The following is a 15,683-nucleotide window of genomic DNA, read 5'->3' on the forward strand; positions in this document are numbered from 1 at the left end:
AATTTACTTACCCATAAACAAAAATTAGTTTGGCTCTTGTTCCTTAACTCGGTTACCAAGATACCTTGAAGCTGTTTTCTGACAATGAGAACTCTCTGTCTGAGGATGTGCGGGGCAACCGACAGGTTTGGAATTTGGTTTGGCTGCAGGGTCATGAAAACCATTTTTTTCCAGGGTCTCAGATTGAAAGCAAGCAGCCTGCAGCTGGAGTGGCGAGTGCACAACAGACCTCAGGCCTGCCAGCTGTAAATACACCCTTATTAGAAGCAGTTATGACATACTTTAAAAATTACAGCCGTTTCCTGATTTGCGGGATGACGGTGCTGTCACTTTATGTTCCACAGAAAACAAACATATTTAGGATTCAATTGCTGCTGCTGGGAGATAGTGGGAGAGTGGGGAGTGGTGGTGGAAAGGAAATCCTCACTATAAATGACACAATAGATTTGCTCTCATATCTCTCTGTGCTGAATTATGCTGCAAGCACGATATACTGCCTGTGACACCCATCAAACAATCATTCCAAATCTGTACCCAAGTCATTGTCTTGTCTGCCTTAACTGAATTGTTTCACGGGGGTAGCTGATGAGCCATGAAAGCTTTTAGATTCTATTATTGTTATTATTTAAGAAAAGTAAAAATAATAAATAATAGTGGTCAGATAACCTTCAACGAACCTTGCACGTCAGCCTGTTTGCTTAACTAAGCATTTTAGGCAGGGGGGCCCTTTACTCTTCCAGCCTCTTCAATTAATGGGAGGTAATCCCTCCTTCTCGACAGCTTTGACAATGTATTGACAAAATACTCTGGCCATTTATCACATTCAGTGTAGACAAACAATTTATGTCTAGGAGGAGAGAGACGTGCTGCAAGAGGTGCTAATGCGTCCCAGTGTGGCACAATGAGGTGCTAACTGCCCAGAGCCTGGGGCTAACTGCTCTGCATGACATTAATGTGTAACTGTGTGATGTGTGAAAAAGTGCAGGCACGTCTCTGAGAGGTTCATGGTCTTAGAAACTGGGCTCGAACTTTTAGAGCTCCGTGAAGCTAGCAACAGTTTCATTGTAGACATGTACAGAGCACCGCACATTATGGTAAAAAAGCAACGTAATTCTTATAATTGTATTTTAATACCCGTTCGACCATCTTCGACTCCCAAAGCGGAAGCTGCATTTTGTTGTCAGCAGCTGTTGCTCACTCACACTGGGAGCTTTACAGCCTCTTCACACGAGTAACCTGACAGTGCATACTCATATTTTAACACATCAATGCCGAGTTGCGATTTGCTTCGCTCCAAGAAAATAATTCTAATAATGACACTAATGTTTGGTTTCTTTATACAATCCAGGATGCTTGCGAAATGTAGACTACTAGATTATTACAGTTTCTGATAGCGCCACACGTGGAGTATGGGAACCATAGCCACTTAAAGCGGGGGTGAAGTGCGCATGCGTAGCGAAACCTGTTACGTTGTTTAGCATCTTTATTGTAGTGTTTTTAATAATTGTATTGTGGGGGGGATTATACAAGCATTTTTGTAAGACTATACATTTACATAAGACTGTTTATAATAGTGTGATAACCGTTCTTCACTTTTGAGTTTGTCCTGTTGTTTTGTTGAAGTATGTCTGAACAGCTCGCTGAGGTGGACAGGCTTCGGGCCTCCCTGTTGTCCAAACCCAGAGTCAGTGACCCGCCGCTGCCCGACGGCGGAGAGATTACCGGGTATAAAGAAATGGCAGCTACTAGTCTTTCCATTGAATGCATTTAAACCCGATAATACTCATAATAGTTATTTTTCACGTGTGTTTCCAGCGAGGACGTTTTGTTCCGTATCGAGCACATGGTCCAGTCGGTGGTGGGCAGCCTGTCTGCTGGGGAGGCCCCGGCGCTGGTTATCCGGAACAGAGCCTTGTGGTCAAACATCAGGTACTGTACCAGAGAGTAACTGTTTTTCTAATCTCTGCCTACTTGTCCAGTTTCCCTAATATCCCTATATATTTACATGTTGGAATCTTCCCAAGTATTTTATCAAAAGCAATTTAGTCTACAACGAATCCTTGTATACAATAGACCTATTACATACACGTAGAGTAAATATTTAGTGAGTGAGTGCTTAACATGAGTACATGGTTGACTGATACAGGTTTACTTATATAATGCTACCCTTGCAGAGACAGATTGCTTGCGATTTATGTCTATCGAGATTGGGAGTCATAATATTGTAATAGGTCTTCTAAAAAATTGCATTTATATGATTTAACATAAATATGTCATGTTGTTGAATAAATAAATATCAGTCATTTCACACAGGTTGATGTTATATTTGCAATGCTTTTAAGCCTCCTGACAGGCCGTTGATGGATTTATATTGTTTGAAAGGACAACCTGGAGACAGTCAGATAAACTGTTGGGTTTGAAATAAATCCAGAAAACACCTTGCCGGCAATGTGGCACATTGCCTGAGCCTTCAAGGGAAAATCACTTCCTGACTGTAGAAAAGTGTCATTTTGATGATGGATATGAAAGCAATGGAGGGAAAAAAATCAAAGCCAACCATTAAAGGCTTTAATGTATGCAACCTGCACAGACCTTGTGCCTGGAATGAGTTTGCACGTCTCGGTAAATCCACATCAAATGGTCGATAATAAAGACCCTGTCCCTTGCAGCGTTATGGATGAGAACAGTTGTCTCCAATGCAAAACATCTCAAAAATAGACAAGTAACACTGACTGGATGGAGGGATTTGAGATCTGTGAGTCATGTGAGAAATTTGTTTTCACCTTGATGAAAAGAGTCAGAAACAAAAAGATCACAGTGCTATAAACATCTGTGTTAAAGTTATTGTGATGCAGCGTTTTCTGCTTTTTCCACTCCTGACGGTGGTTCTTTACTGTATCGCTGAAGGTTTGACGACAGCATTGGCCTTCAAACCGTCTCAGACAGCACTGTCACTACAGTCAGAAGTGACTGCTCCTCATCTGTGGCAAGATTCGGTAATAATTCTCATTCCTTCGTTGTTTCTGCTCCACTGCACTGCAATGCTTATGTGACCATTTCAACCCAAATTGAAGATGAAATGCTCTTTATATAATTATGCTAGATAGTGAAGGTATTGTTCACAGGAAATTTATTTTTCAGTCCATGCCTCGACGGGTCAGGGCTGTTTTGGCAGCAAAAGGTGGACCTACACAATATTAGGCAGGTGGTCATAATGTTATGGCTGATCGGTGTATATAGACTTCATCCACTGCAGTATAAATTTGGGTGCATCTAGGCAAGCGATCTGAGTGTAACTTTGTCTTGTTTTGCAGCTTTAACCTTGAAGTTGCTGTCTGTGATTTATAAACTGGTACAGAGCAATACATATGCCACAAAGAGGTAATCTGATTTTTCACTCTACCTATGGTGTTTCTGGCTGTATTTCTAAAGCAATATAAACACAAACACCATTGCTTTTCTCTATAGATATTCACCCACAGGAATCTTTCCAATTCAGTCTCGTGGTGTCTTCTTTACCAGTCCCATCTTGACCTCTGAACCAAGCGAAAGGCTTGGATATCTTTTGTCATCCTCTGTAACTCCCATGTGATTTTTCCAGTCCCACAAAATACCCCTGCAACTGCACATCAACTTGACACCATATTGGAACTCCGCTCACAAACTGGTCTGACCCCTGAAGGAAAATAGCAAAAACAGAAAGAAATGTGGATTTAATAGTGCTAATGTTCTCCTCTGTGCTGCAGATGTGCATTTATTTTTCTCGTTTCCGCAGGGACATCTATTACAATGACACCCAGCTGTTCGGATCTCAGAGGACGGTGGATCTTATTGTGGATGACATTTCCTGTATGCTCAGGGTCCCTCGGCGGGGCCTTCATGTGGTGTGTGCTGTACATAACGTCGCACGTACCTTTTTTAGAAACCACACGCAAGAATGCATAAACTGGTTGGCTCCCAATACCCATCAATTTGGATTTGCCTCCAGACATATTTAGCACAATGTTGCTCTGAAAAATGCTCTGTTTAAAGGATGTTCCTTTGGTGTAGAGCACTGAATGGAAATGGAAATGTGTACATCTGAAGTGCATATGGCATTGGAACTAGAGTTCATGGCAAATCTCACTTCATAGATCCTTAAAGGTGTCTCTTAATGAGTGACAGTAATACAGTATTGACGTTGAAAGCTATGATGTATTTCACTGCTATTTATTTGTCCCTCTCACTTCCCAGCTTGCAACCTCTAAAGGTTTCATCACAGGTGATTTATGCTACACTGAGGAGGATGGCAGTAGGGTGAACTGTGAGTCCAGCTCTACGGTATGTGAATCGGACCTGCAGGCTGAGTTATCCACGATCGTCTTTGGTGTCATTCATCATATAAACTGACATTTACATTAGAACCACATAGCAATAAACTTTATAATGCCGTGTGACTTAAGGGCCTTGAAAAGGTCAGCCAACTTTTGAATGCTTTTGGCAGCTAATATGGGGCTCAACCCTTCTAACAGTGCATAGCTATAACATTTGAATAGGCAAAATGTGACGAGAGAATAAAGGGTCACAGCTCTTTGCGGTGACAGATTGTGTGAATATTGTGATTGCGTTCATGTAATTGTTAACACTCCACCTGAAGATGCTGCTCCGTTTCTGTTTAGCCAATCCTGGTTTCATCCAATGTGTGTGGAATAAAGAGTATCCTATACTTATTTAAACTTACTTACTTACTTAAGTAAAGGGGGGCATGAAACATGGTTATCATCTCTATGTACATCTGTATCTGTTTATAACATTAAATAACTTTCTCTTAGAAACACGAGTGTGGAATGAAATGTAAATTGATATAAAAAATCATATTACATAAGAAAATTGCCAGAATTGCTGTAATATGGCAGAGATCAGAGCAAAAACTGCATCTTAATTGCAAGTGCAGCTGACCTTAATGGATTAGACATCGTCTCGTCCGCAAAGTTTATCCTGATTGTCGAGAAAGATGCAACGTTCCAGAGGCTACTGGATGATGACTTCTGCACCAAACTGGCTCCGTGTATCATGATAACAGTGAGTCTCTGCCTTTAAACTGATTGAATCTGTGAGAGACACTGAGAGGTGGACAAGCAGTGGGACAAGATCGAGTTTTACAATTGCAAAGCAGATTTGTCAGTCTTGCAGTGTTACTGAATCGGCAGTCCACGCTGAAGAGGTCCCTGCCCTGTCTTAACACTGTGTCTCTCAGGGCAAAGGAGTGCCAGATGTGAACAGCAGGCTTATGGTCCGGAAGCTGTGGGACTCTCTGCTCATCCCTGTGTTTGCGCTGGTGGATGCAGATCCTCACGGTATTGACTTCATTGCCTGCCTGTGTTAGTGTGGCTCCTTCAAATCCTAGCATCTTAAATACTATTGTGTACGAATGACAATTTGTTTAGACCTGTTGAGTTCCTAGAATTTTTTTACAAGAAGAAATCCCCCTGCCTCTCTCTCCTTTAACTGTGCACTTTGTTGGAAGTAACTGGTATTGCCTGCAGTGAGCAAAAAGTGTTCATCTCATCTCTGCTTTTTCTAGGAATTGAAATCATGTGTATTTACAAGTATGGATCATTGGTAAGACTTGTTTCCAATTACATTTAAGAGGTCAATATTTTGTTTATGAAAAGAGATGAATGCACTCATCAGTGGCAGAAATTATTCCAAAACAATTGAGGGTCTGTTTATGATTGTGTGTGTGTTTCTTTACTTTAAGTCCATGTCATTTGAAGCCCACAATCTGACTGTGCCTGCAGTGATGTGGCTGGGACTCCTGCCCTCTGATATTGAAAGGTTAGACAGATGGTTATTACATTGTTCTGTAGCACAGCTCCAATTAATTTGGAAAGATTTCTTATGGAAATGTTCAAGTGCAGACGTTTTTAAAAGGTCATATGCAACAGTATCATACGAGAAGGAAGACCCCCTGTGCAGAATAGTCTCCCTACGGTTAGTTTGACTGCTACTATAGCACTTCCTGATAAAGTTATTAATCGTAAATAAATAGATTACCTTTTCCATTCCAGACTGAATGTGCCCAAGGATGCTTTAATCCCATTCACAAAAACAGACCACAGCAAACTCAATAGCCTACAGAAGAGACCCTACATCACCAGCCAACCCCTGTGGGAAAAGGAGGTAAGACTGCACAAGTTTTTTTCGTCACACTGGAGGTTTAACAACAGCTTACTCTCACTTGAGCACTGGGAGGTTATTAACCCAGACTCGTATTAATCAACATCAGGTGAGGAATTCTAGGAAAGAAAGAAATCTCAAATTGAATGATGAAGTTAAGTTTGTGTTCACATATACCGCAACCAATTATAATTATTTTACCATTGTTAAAAGACCTAGGCTCTATTTTGGTAGAAGATGTGAATGCTGTTTAATTAATTGTGTTGTTGCAGATGGAGCTGATGCTGAAATGGAAACTGAAAGCTGAAATCCAGTCCCTGACATCGATAGCCCCAGACTTCCTGACCCGCGTGTACCTTCCCAATAAACTGCACTACGGAGGCTGGATATGATGTCTTACTGCCCCCTTCTGGACGTGTCAGCATTGCATTAATTGTGAAGTGGAAGTTTAATTGTGTTAGTTCTGCTTTTTGTGTGTGCATTTTTCATCAAACTGCTGTTACAGCTAATTGCATTGTGTGTTGCTGAGTCTGTTGCCAAGTCTGCATGAGCAAACAAGATTGCTTTTATTTTTGTTCCCTGAAGGAATTCCGGCTAATATGTGTTATTATAAGGCAATCATTTACATGTTTTCTCGCAGTGTAATTTAAACTGCACCCAGTTTTCTGGTGGGGGATATGCGTGATTAACTGCAATTTTCTAGTCATTGTGTTCAAGGAATAAAAAGGTTCAAAATAAATGTGTCAAAACACAGTGAGTAACGTCTTTGTGGAGAGTGATTCAAATGAATACAGTGGAAGCATAAAAAATACTCCTACAGTTTGACTCTGCAAAGCTAAAGGAGTTAACGTGCTCTAGCATGTTTTGGGTGATTATGCCTTATGTTTTTGTTAGTCTTGTAGTCTTGTACGTATGTGTCCCGCAGCCCGACTACCCTTGTAAAAACGCTTGGGGAGATGGCGAATATTGTGCTGCTAGGCTTGCCGTAGATCCATGACGTCATCACAGTGCGCCGAAGCCGTACTGGGGGCGTAAAACACGGCGGCGGCATATTCCATTAACCTGGGCCGATTATCTGCAAATTGAGCTCGTGGGTAAATAAAAATAATTATATATACAAGTGTTTCTGTAACTCACTTATATGGTTTAGCAATTCTAAAGGGAAACGTTTTGATGTATTATACTGTTGTTTGTAATGCTTGCAGGGTACGAAATTCATTCAGAAGTCACGTATTTTATCATGAGAAAGGAAGCAGTAGTCTGTATCATTGTATTATTTTAATGTAACATGTCTTGTATTCTCTAAATGCTAGATCATGAACACCATAATCATAAGGGGAAATAAAGTTGGTGCGTTAGTTCCAATGCGGTAATCGTTTAAGCGGCATGAACCGCATACACAACAGCACTAAGAGCATGCGGTGAACGTTGAGAAGAAAACGAGCCAATTCAGATGCATTACACAGACATCGTAAAACAGTTTTATGCATATATATTTAATTTGTATTCGTTTGCCCTTTTGTTTCGCGACACATCATATTCTAAGCAAACATAGATTTTATATTGAGCTAACTGAACACGAATTAAATAACTACAATTAAGATTCCCACCGAACAGCGACTGTCATTGGTGATTCAGCATTCATTGGATAAAATAGTACGGAAAGCTGTATATGAAAGCCCTGGCCTGTATTTGTCCCTCTCGCTTCAGCTACGATGAGTTTGTTTGGGACGACTTCTGGTTTCGGAACCACAGGGTCCAGTGTGTTTGGCACCGCGACCACAGACAGTCACAATCCCATGAAGGTAAGTGTCTCTCTTAACCCCTCTATCCTGCTGGGGGATCAAGGGTTAAAGCCCCAAAGACTGAAATTGGGAATAGTGAGACATTTCATCAGAAGAGAGCACCTGGGCACATCCCCTGCCTGTTTACCTAGCAAAATGATCAGCCTCTTCTCCCTCAGTGGAAAAGAAAGAGAATTATGTTTTACAATGTATGAAACATTGGAGTTTGCATATGAGAGATTCCCAGATTACTGCAAATAGATAAACGTATAATTTGTTTATTTCCTGCAGGATGTTGATGTAACCTCTCCTCCAGATGATAGTATTAGTTGCCTGGCCTTCAGCCCCCCTGCCATGCCTGGAAACTTCCTCATTGGAGGATCCTGGGCAAATGATGTGAGTGACTGAAGCTGTAGTGGCAGAAGCTTAATGTTTTTGTTTGGGCAAAATATTACATGTGAAATGAGGCATGTTTACACCCTCATGTGTGGTGTTTGATGCACACAGCTAATCCAGTTTGGCTGTGGTTTATATCCTTTCCTTAAAAAACAACAACCTCTTACCCTTTGATTATTTTGGATTCCTTGGTGAGTCTGCTTCAGTTTTGTTGATGGATTTTTTTTTTTTTTTTAATTTGTTTAACATCACAATTCAAATCCCTTATGTCTGTGTGGACAGGTGCGCTGCTGGGAAGTGCAAGATAATGGACAGACTGTCCCAAAGGCACAACAGATGCATACAGGCCCAGTGCTGGATGTTTGCTGGAGTGATGTATGTCCTTATACATTACTTTTTTTTTAATTCTATAAGTTAAATATATTGTTAAAACTGAACATGTACTGTGATTTACATGTTTTAGGATGGCAGCAAAGTTTTTACTGCTTCCTGTGACAAAACTGCAAAAATGTGGGACCTTAACAGCAATCAAGCAATGCAGATCGCCCAGGTGAGAACTGTGAAAAAGTGAATAGGTATAAAAAAATTGATTAAATAACTAAATCAGAAATTGCATTAGTCCTTGGCAGTGCAGTTTTGCTACAGCTCTAGATTATTAGTATGACAGTGTGTTTTGTAAATTGCAGCATGATGCCCCTATCAGAACTGTTCACTGGATCAAAGCTCCAAACTACAGCTGTGTGATGACTGGTAGCTGGGATAAGACCTTGAAGGTAAGATTAACAATAACAGTACAGCCCTGTCTTTAACATGGTATTTGTAAATGACTGAACATATCTTATTAATGATTACCCTTTCAGTTGGAAGGAGAGCGATAGCAAGTTTTCTGGTGGAGGAAGGGGGAAAGAAAGTCAGTAGCGGGAGAGGGAAAACAGATAGAGGGAAGGTCAGATTTAGAGTGTTTCAGCTTAATTTAATGCATATTTAGCAGGATGAGACAGCAGAAAAGAGAGGAAGGTCTGGGTAATCAGCATAGAAATGGCAAGAGAATCCATGAGATTGCATAACTTCTGTCATGTAGTAGAAGAGATGTGCTTTGGTCCTGCAGATTTAAATCGATTCCTTAAAATAAACCCATTGTAAGGAATAGTAGTTAATCCCTTTAGGTGAAGGCCATGTAATAGTTTCCTTTTCTTCGGAGTATGTTGCCAATGTCATTTTTCTTGCCTCTCTTTCAGTTCTGGGACACACGCTCTCCAAACCCAATGCTGTCCCTGCAGCTCCCAGAGAGATGTTACTGTGCTGATGTGGTGAGCTACTACAAATCACAGCCATCATGAAATCAAATCTTCCATTAGTGCAAAGAGCTTTTTGTTTTGAAATGTGAAAGGAGTATGAGCTGGTGTCTCTGTGGTTGTGGTGCAGGTCTACCCCATGGCTGTGGTGGCCACGGCTGAGCGAGGCCTGATTGTGTATCAGCTGGAGAACCAGCCGTCGGAGTTCCGCAGGATTGATTCCCCCCTGAAGCATCAGGTGACCTCCTCGCTTCCAGTCTGCCTCGTTCCACTACATTGACTCGTAGACCAGGTTTAGGAACCACAATTAAGTGCCTCATTCTGTAAAATATTTTCTTTAACTGCCTTCAAAGGGGGAGATTCAATTTGACGTGCATCTACAGTATATAAAAGGTGCTGCTCAATCTCCCTCCTTCACCCTGTAAGATGCTCTTTAGAGCGCTGATGATGTCATGGTTTCATCAAAACTCTATTGTTCATTCTTCGAGGCCATTGGTTAATCCTAATCCGACTCCCACTGTCTTCCTCTCAGCACCGCTGTGTTGCCATCTTCAAGGATAAGCAAAACAAGCCCACAGGATTCGCCCTGGGGAGTATTGAAGGCCGAGTGGCAATTCACTACATTAACCCACCCAACCCGTAAGTGCACGTCCCCACCGGCTATGCTTGTTTGTTTTTTGTTGTATTTAGTTTCTGGTAGTACAGATGCACTCTGTTTATTATACGATTACAAAATCACAAATAAAAGGGAGAAAAAAAAGCTGCCAGTGATGCTAAACTGTAGTGTTTAGAAAAGCCCAAACCTGGAGGATTTTAAGTGAAAATTCTTTCTTCTCAGAGCCAAAGACAACTTTACCTTCAAATGCCACCGGTCCAATGGAACCAACACCTCGACACCACAGGATATCTATGCTGTGAGTATAGCTGAGCTTTCTCCAGGGGCTGGATGTATTAACAGGATCCAAGCTTGATCTTGATTTCAATTGTGTTGTACTAAACGGATCGGCGCTCAATCTGAGTTCAAATCCGAGCTCAAAACCAGAACTCGATCCGACTTTTTAAAATGGAGGAACTACGCATACTTCATTTAGTTCGCTGGCGTCAAACACGCATACTGTTGGTATTTAAAGTCTTTAGAGATTTTTGGTGAGGAAGGTGTACGAAAGCGGTACAGATTAACACAATGAAGCATATTAAACCCCACAGACATGATTGATGCTGTAGTGGGACCAACATCGAAGCGCAGTCATGTCTTACCCACACGTTTCAAGCTGTGTTTATTGTTGAGATTTTTTGCATCCTGCAGCTTTCAGCAAGTAACATTATCGATGTAGACAAGTCTGGTTAAGCACTGATAAACAACACAAATGTGACTTACTTTATTTACAAAGATTTGCACTTTCAGATAAACAGTATAATGTTGAACCGTGCATTCTGCTTTTGTGTCTTTTTACAATAATTTAAGTAAATAAATAAAAATTCCTTATTCCTCCAGTACCCCCATTGCAAACTCAAGACAACGGGTGACAGAGCCAACTGTAGCAGCTTTGAGAAGTGCCCCTACATTCCATAATATAAGACATTTCTTAACTCGCCTATTTTAAAAAGCTTTTAGTGATCTCTGTTAGTTGCATTTTTTTTTTTTTTTATATATATATATATATACTTTTGAGTTTGCTACTGCTGTTTTTCCTGTTTGGCCTTTTTACTGTCTGTTTTGACTGCTTGATTTGTAGTGCTCTGGGTATGAGAAGAGTGTGTTATAAATACATTTTTTGGCTAATTATAATAATAATAATATTATCTTTGTAGTTGAGGAGTTAAAGTGGCGTAGCTTGCAAGACACACACAAGTGCAAGAAACTGGAAAGGTTGTGTACTTTGTGCATTTTTTATGGATCCAATGGGCAGTGTCCTTCAACTGACAACTTTTCGGATGACGGACTACAAATTACGTGTCGGATCCACATTAACATGCATTGGGAAATGTAGTGAACAATTAAGATTGTTTAATTAAACTAGTCAGCAATATAGCACAGTATAGTTTTCTGAAAGGTTTATGATTGTCATTGTGTCATTAGAGTGGTAGACGTTCAAATAGCAGAACCAGTTAGGGACGAGTCGGTTTATGTATATAGGAAACTCCTTAGTCACCGCACACACTGCTTAATAATAGGATCAAAAAATCGGATAATTGGAGCCTGATCTTGATCTGCTTCATACAACATCTTTTCATGGTCTACCAGTTTTTTAAATGAATTGGACTGTTTTGGTTTGTTTTTTATTTTTCTTGTTTTATTTTATTTTTTTGATTTGTCCGATTCATTTTCAGTTATTTTCAATGTATTTGACATTTTTTGTTGGTTAGCAGGTTTGCTTTTAGCACATTTGTTTTTCCATTTATGCACATGTTCAGTTATTTTGAATTTAATCACTTTGAGATTTTAATTTTTTTTTAAGTGATTTTAGTAATTGATTTAAGAATTTTTTTTTTAATCATAAGTATTAAAAATTTGAATGTTTTTATATTTGTAAATTTAAAATACTACAACCTAATAAACAGTATTTACCAGTGAGGTAGAGCAGGCGCTGTGTATCAGGGCAGCTTAAAATACATACATAGCGGCTGTAGAAACATAAGTTATGTACTTACGTGAAATATATATATTTGAATCTAATAGCAAGACCTTCTCAGTGGCTGCCACTACAAGGAGCATCAATAAATCACATTGCTTTTTTATGTCCTAATAAAATATGAGAGCAAACAGAAGTTAAATTAAGTTGTTTTGATGAGCCGTCTTCTACTTAAACATTAATTAGTTACTGTTAATAAACTGATTTCTCCTCTGACAGGTTAATGCCATCTCATTCCACCCTGTGCATGGGACCCTGGCCACCGTGGGGTCTGATGGCCGCTTCAGTTTCTGGGACAAAGATGCCCGGACCAAACTGAAGACCTCTGAACAGCTGGATCAACCGATCACAGCCTGCTGCTTCAACAGCAACGGCAACATCTTTGCCTACACCTCCAGCTATGACTGGTCAAAGGTAATGACTGGTATTAAAGGCAAGACAGTCCGGAAGAAGAAGGTGATGCAATAAAGTCGACAGTGCCCAGTGCAATCTAACTGCAGCTTAGATTCAGAACTGTGGATATAGTATATAGTATAGCCAGGAGTGAGCAGATGTGTTGTGATGGCCCTAACTAAGACTCAATTGTGTTTAAAACCAGGGGCACGAGTACTACAACCCCCAGAAAAAGAACTACATCTTCCTGCGCAACGCCGCCGAGGAGCTGAAACCCAGGAACAAGAAATGGTGAGAGGGTCGGAGCACTCTGCCCCACCGTGGGGGAAGACCTTGTCACTGTCAGCTGCCTTTCTTCCATCCACTTCTTTCATGTCATGTGATATTTTCCACTGAGAACTTCATGGAGTGGAGTGTGTGCTGCATGCTGGGAGGGGTTTCATGTGGTAGAGACCTAATGATGTTAGGAAACTGTGCCTGGAGGAAAAGACTGGGTTTGTTTAAAAGAAAAAAGAAAGAATGTTGTGTTGGACAAGTAAGTCGGCTCGGTAAATAGAACCCGTTGTGTGGCCATGTTGTGCAGTAATGAGCGGTGAAAGCTGCTATTCACAACCAGATCATGTGTGGGTGAGCTTTTCAATAGCTTGATTTTGAAATGAGTCTAGGGATTTATTTATTTATTCATTTCTCCCTGTCATTCAAAATGTTATTTAGAAGAGCTGTGTGTACAAATGTAATTTAAGAGGTTTTAAAAGATTTTTAACTTTCTCAGTGTTAGATTAATAATATATTTTGGGGATACTAATTACTTTGGAAATCTATAGGAGCATGTTTTTTGCATGGAAGGGACTGGTTTCATTGAAACACAATCCCTGGAAATTATGCATTTTTTAAATAATGTAAATGTTTTTTTTCTCCTTATGGATAGAAAATAAAAGTAATTGCAAACAAAATAGGATGTTCTAATGACTTATTGCTCCCCCTCCTGTCTTTAGATTCTTCCAGCTGTGTCACATCTGTTTTGGAACACCAGAGGGCTGGGAGACTATAGAAGACCTGCCTTAATTTGTAAATAGCGAAGAACTCCTATTTGCTTGCACCTGGACCAGGGGTGGGGCACTGTGTATAAATGGACCAATCAGCAGAAGTCTTCTGCCCACTTTGATGCCAAAGGCAGGACTTCTGTGGTCAGGTGGTGACCAGGAGGGTGGGACATTTTCTTTCAGTAACGTTTTATTTTTTTTACTTTAGATGAGCGTCTTACAGATTTTGAGTTTGCTGTCACTACACGATGTAGTCCAGTATTATTTGCATTGTGTGGAAAAAACAAAAGCAGCTGTTCTGCCATTTCTCTTAAAAAAAAAAAAAAAAAAAAAAAGTTTGGGGGTGCGGGACGTTTTTGTTCACTCTTGGATGGAGTGTGTGCTCGCAGACAACAAAGCTGACGGCAGTTCATGTGTCAGCTACACTCCTGTACAGTGCCCATGTCACAAATAATAAAGTACTATATAAAAGTCATTTATAAAGTATGTAATTTATTTTGTTTGTTTTTTGTTTTATCAATTTAACACAGAAAAGCCCTGGTCCTGGTGTAGATCAAACCAATGCTGTGTACTGTTTAAGTTTTAAAAGCATGTCTTAAAGCTGAATCACCTTTCATTTTCTCTCTCCTCCTTTGTGTGTTTGGAAAACATCGTCGTCAAGGGCAGCACTTCCCTACCTTTTTTGGTGTCAGTTTATTAGCAGAGGCCTGCCAATTTCCTCAATGGTGTATTCTGCAATCTGATTGGCTACTATTTTTCTGTCTCTAGAAATCAGGGGAGTAGGATGATTTTTGTGCCCTCTCCTAAAATGTAGTTATACTTTAGAAAGTGTACATTAAAGTTTACACGGTAGGACATTACTGAATATATCTGACTTTCCTATGCTGTGATACAAGATGATACAAGATGCAAATATATATCTAAAATACCCTATTGTCCAGATCTGAAGTCCTGATTTTAGATCTGCATGGTGGCTATTTTTAATGATTAAACCGTTTATAAATTGAAAGAATGAAGTTACTGCTGTTTACCTCAGTAGTGTAGTTTATGTCTGAGAAAATTGTGTTTGAAGTCGAATAAATACTATCCAGAGTGGCACCACACTCTTAGGGTATATTTGATAAAATAAAATAAAAACTGTGCCCGAAAAATAAACAAACCAGGAAATCATGTCTGAGGGGCTTTCCAGTGTCACTGAAGAGGTATTCCTTAACCAGTTATTCATGTCCTTTGCGAACATTGTTTTATTCCTTTGCATGCATTTGGGTTGTGTATGAGGATATAGCTGGAAAAAAACAAAATATGTATTCAGAATTTCAGGTTGGTGTATAAAAATGTTGAAGGGATGATAGAAAAACTGGATCAAAGGCACGTTTGTTCAGGTGAATCTACGAGAGAGAGAGAGAATCATGAGGAATCGGGTACTTGGCAGCTTGGTATCAAGGGGCCGGCTGAACAATGGTAGGTGTGAAAGGAGAGCACGTTGGAGAGGTGAGAAATGGTTCTGAGGTGGAGGAAATAAGGCTACGGAAGTGAGAAGCATCTGGTTTATGGAGGTCATTATAAAATGACATCCCTGTGGCTGAGCTGGTGAGGGTCTGTGGAAGGATCTCCCAGGCTCCGTTCATGTTGCTGTTGTCTGAAGCGAATGTGAAGGTATGAAATATTTGAAATGTCTCTGTATAGGGTCACCTCTACCTTGGTTACTGAATGGCAGTGTTCTTCCTGATTGTTTTTGGTTATTCATGAGAAACTAGCCACAGGTTTTCTCCTTAAGCCCCATTATCTGTATGGTAATGTAACTTAAAAGTAGGAAAGTAATTTCAATTTAAATATGTAATTGCCCATTTTGAACAGAAGCCCATATGCAAATAGGGATTACAGTGTAAGGATGATGTGAAATGTGTAAACAATTCTCAAACCCTACTTCAGCTACAATGGATGTTTTTTACTTTTAAAGTCATTTTAAATCTAAAAGTC

At 40.1% G+C, this 15,683-nt stretch overlaps 2 protein-coding genes across 4 annotated transcripts; both read left to right on the forward strand.

Moving 5' to 3' along the window:
• The first annotated feature begins 1,474 nt into the window (after positions 1 to 1,474).
• On the forward strand, positions 1,475 to 6,900 carry spo11 (SPO11 initiator of meiotic double stranded breaks). Its single transcript, XM_066702529.1, has 13 exons — positions 1,475 to 1,725; positions 1,816 to 1,929; positions 2,908 to 2,996; positions 3,315 to 3,381; positions 3,776 to 3,884; positions 4,234 to 4,320; positions 4,659 to 4,695; positions 4,952 to 5,061; positions 5,237 to 5,336; positions 5,564 to 5,601; positions 5,741 to 5,817; positions 6,051 to 6,162; positions 6,432 to 6,900. The coding sequence occupies exons 1-13, from the start codon at positions 1,625 to 1,627 to the stop codon at positions 6,549 to 6,551; spliced, it is 1,161 nt and encodes a 386-aa protein (XP_066558626.1). The 5' UTR covers positions 1,475 to 1,624; the 3' UTR covers positions 6,552 to 6,900.
• Positions 6,901 to 7,144: 244 nt separating this feature from the next.
• rae1 (ribonucleic acid export 1) lies at positions 7,145 to 14,178 on the forward strand. 3 transcript variants are annotated; one of them, XM_066702532.1, is made up of 13 exons: positions 7,145 to 7,253; positions 7,870 to 7,964; positions 8,235 to 8,339; positions 8,622 to 8,714; positions 8,803 to 8,889; positions 9,026 to 9,112; positions 9,578 to 9,649; positions 9,765 to 9,872; positions 10,167 to 10,273; positions 10,473 to 10,548; positions 12,487 to 12,681; positions 12,866 to 12,951; positions 13,656 to 14,178. In XM_066702532.1, coding segments are annotated over exons 2-13 (1,107 nt in total). In that variant the 5' UTR covers positions 7,145 to 7,253; positions 7,870 to 7,874; the 3' UTR covers positions 13,657 to 14,178. The 3 variants fall into 3 exon arrangements, with proteins under 3 accessions (XP_066558629.1, XP_066558627.1, XP_066558628.1); XM_066702530.1 differs by lacking the exon at positions 13,656 to 14,178 and having other exon boundaries at positions 12,866 to 12,955; XM_066702531.1 differs by lacking the exon at positions 13,656 to 14,178 and having other exon boundaries at positions 7,162 to 7,249; positions 12,866 to 12,955.
• The last annotated feature ends 1,505 nt before the right edge of the window (positions 14,179 to 15,683 follow it).

Source organism: Amia ocellicauda, chromosome 4, assembly GCF_036373705.1.
Source record: "Amia ocellicauda isolate fAmiCal2 chromosome 4, fAmiCal2.hap1, whole genome shotgun sequence".
In the NCBI taxonomy this organism is placed as follows: domain Eukaryota; kingdom Metazoa; phylum Chordata; class Actinopteri; order Amiiformes; family Amiidae; genus Amia; species Amia ocellicauda.

What these genes read in the sequence shown, in the direction of transcription:
- rae1 (XM_066702530.1), top strand. Translation starts at nt 7,875, where the DNA reads ATGAGTTTGTTTGGGACGACTTCTGGTTTCGGAACCACAGGGTCCAGT. An exon ending in AAGCAATGCAGATCGCCCAG is followed by an intron (nt 8,890 to 9,025) that starts GTGAGAACTGTG and finishes TGTAAATTGCAG; the next exon opens with CATGATGCCCCTATCAGAAC. An exon ending in GCTGGGATAAGACCTTGAAG is followed by an intron (nt 9,113 to 9,577) that starts GTAAGATTAACA and finishes CCTCTCTTTCAG; the next exon opens with TTCTGGGACACACGCTCTCC.
- spo11 (XM_066702529.1), top strand. Translation starts at nt 1,625, where the DNA reads ATGTCTGAACAGCTCGCTGAGGTGGACAGGCTTCGGGCCTCCCTGTTG. An exon ending in TTTACAAGTATGGATCATTG is followed by an intron (nt 5,602 to 5,740) that starts GTAAGACTTGTT and finishes CTTTACTTTAAG; the next exon opens with TCCATGTCATTTGAAGCCCA. An exon ending in AACCCCTGTGGGAAAAGGAG is followed by an intron (nt 6,163 to 6,431) that starts GTAAGACTGCAC and finishes GTGTTGTTGCAG; the next exon opens with ATGGAGCTGATGCTGAAATG.